The 2,182-nt window shown below is 63.7% G+C and overlaps 1 protein-coding gene across 1 annotated transcript; it reads left to right on the plus strand.

Annotated features, from left to right (window-relative positions):
- Positions 1-219: 219 nt before the first annotated feature.
- Positions 220-1,917, plus strand: LOC124663225 (crocetin glucosyltransferase, chloroplastic-like). Its single transcript, XM_047200950.1, has one exon. The coding sequence runs from the start codon at positions 267-269 to the stop codon at positions 1,740-1,742; it is 1,476 nt and encodes a 491-aa protein (XP_047056906.1). The 5' UTR covers positions 220-266; the 3' UTR covers positions 1,743-1,917.
- The last annotated feature ends 265 nt before the right edge of the window (positions 1,918-2,182 follow it).

A 2,182-nucleotide genomic window follows, 5' to 3' on the forward strand; every position in this document is an offset into this window, starting at 1 on the left:
GGGAATCCTCAACATCGTCTTCTTGGCTCGTTGCACGACGGGCCACACAAACGCATGTAGTGTAGCCGGCGCCATCCCCAAGCCAGCCGCAATCCTTCCACCTGCTGACCACACATGTGACATGGCTCCCCCCTCGCCATGTAGTCATTGCTTTCGTCACCTCCGTCGTATATAAACAAGCGGAGCGAACAGCCACATCCATCACTCGCCGCTGCAATTCGAGCCAGCAAGGACACTCTCACGTACGCTTGCTCTTGCAATCAACAATGCCGGCCATGGTGGCAAAGAAGGTGGAGCGTGCGGCGGCGGCGACGGGGGAGGTGCCGCACTTCCTCGTGGTCACGTACCCGGCGCAGGGCCACATCAACCCAGCGCGCCACCTCGCGCTGCGCCTGCTCCGGGCCACGCCGGGAGCCCGTGTCACGCTCTCCACCGCCGTCTCTGCTTGCCGCAAGATGTTCCCAGACGCCGGTGAGGCGGAGGAGCACATGGACGGCGCGGGAGTCCGGTACGTGCCCTACTCGGACGGCTTCGACGCCGGCTTCGACAACGCGGCGCACGACCACACGGACTACATGTCACAGCTCAAGATCGTGGGTCCCCGCACGCTGGACGGCGTGCTCACGCGCCTCCGCGACGCTGGCCGCCCCGTCACGCAGGTGGTGTACACCGTGCTTCTCTCCTGGGTCGCCGGCGTCGCGCGCGCTCACGGCGTGCCCACCGCGCTGTACTGGATCCAGCCGGCAACCGTGCTCGCCACGTACTTCCACTTCTTCCGCGGCACCGACGGCTTCGACCAGGCCGTCGCCGCCGCGGCGGAGGACCCGTGGGCGGAACTACGCCTCCCCGGGTTCCCGGCGCCGCTCCGCTTGCGCGACCTGCCGTCGTTCCTCACCATCACTTCCGACGAGCACCCCTACGCCTTCGTACTCGCCGCGTTCCGCGAGCTCCTCGGCGCGCTGGACGACGACCGCGAGGAGAACGGGCGGGGCGCCACCGTGCTCGCCAACACGTTCGAGGCCATGGAGCCCGACGCAGTGGCGACGCTACGCCAGCATGGCCTCGACATCGTCCCCGTTGGCCCCGTGCTCTCCTTCCTGGACGCAGCACCGGCATCGACCAACAGCAACGACCTGTTCAAGCAGGACGGGAAGGGGTACATAGAGTGGCTGGACGCGCAGGCGGCGTCGTCGGTGGTGTACATCTCCTTCGGGAGCCTGTCGTCCATGAGCAAGCGGCAGATCTCGGAGGTGGCGCGCGGCATGGCGGAGAGCGGCCGCCCGTTCCTCTGGGTGCTGAGGAAGGACAACCGTGGCGAGGTCGACAGCGCCGACCTGTGCGCCGGCGGGGGCATGGTGGTGGAGTGGTGTGACCAGGGGAAGGTGCTGTCGCACCCGGCGGTGGGGTGCTTCGTGACCCATTGCGGCTGGAACTCGACGCTGGAGAGCGTGGCATGCGGGGTGCCCGTTGTCGGAGTACCGCAGTGGACGGACCAGGGCACCAACGCGTGGCTGGTGGAGCGGCAGCTCGGCACCGGGGTCAGGGCCGCCGTCAGCGACAAGGACGGCGTGCTGGAGGCAGAAGAGCTGCGGAGGTGCATCAGCTTCGCCACGTCGGAGATGGTGCGCGCCAAGGCCACGATGTGGAGGGAGAAGGCGCGAGCTGCCGCGGCCGTGGGCGGCTCGTCGGAGAAGAACCTCAGGGCGTTCGTCGCCGGGCAGGTCGCCCCCGCCGGCAACTAGCCAGTCGGCGTACTGCCACTTGACAGCACATAGCAGGACGACCAAACGTACGACACGACACGACGCGATACGGCGTTCCTGTGCGTCGTTGTCGTAAATAATTCTATTCCGACACTGCATACAGATGTTATTGTGTACTGCTGCTACTTGGGAAACTATGCCATTGTTTAGGTCATGACTCAGGGTACCGAACGATCGAAAATGCTTGCTTTCGTTTGCCTCTACCCGTGAATATATTTTGACAGCGCGTTGAACATATTTTAACCGTGCGTCTGTTTGCGTGTGGGTGTGCTTCCAGTGTGGCGATCCATTTTTTATTTTACAAAATATTTAAAAAGCATAATCCACTACATAGAAACTATACAAACTAGTTGTAGAAACCTAGACTACTTGCTGCCCGAGGCCTGGCCCCGTCGTTGCGTCCCTCCCTCGTCTGCTTC

The sequence above is a fragment of the Lolium rigidum genome, chromosome 6, assembly GCF_022539505.1.
Source record: "Lolium rigidum isolate FL_2022 chromosome 6, APGP_CSIRO_Lrig_0.1, whole genome shotgun sequence".
Classification (NCBI taxonomy): Eukaryota; Viridiplantae; Streptophyta; class Magnoliopsida; order Poales; family Poaceae; genus Lolium; species Lolium rigidum.

What these genes read in the sequence shown, in the direction of transcription:
- LOC124663225 (XM_047200950.1), top strand. Translation starts at nt 267, where the DNA reads ATGCCGGCCATGGTGGCAAAGAAGGTGGAGCGTGCGGCGGCGGCGACG.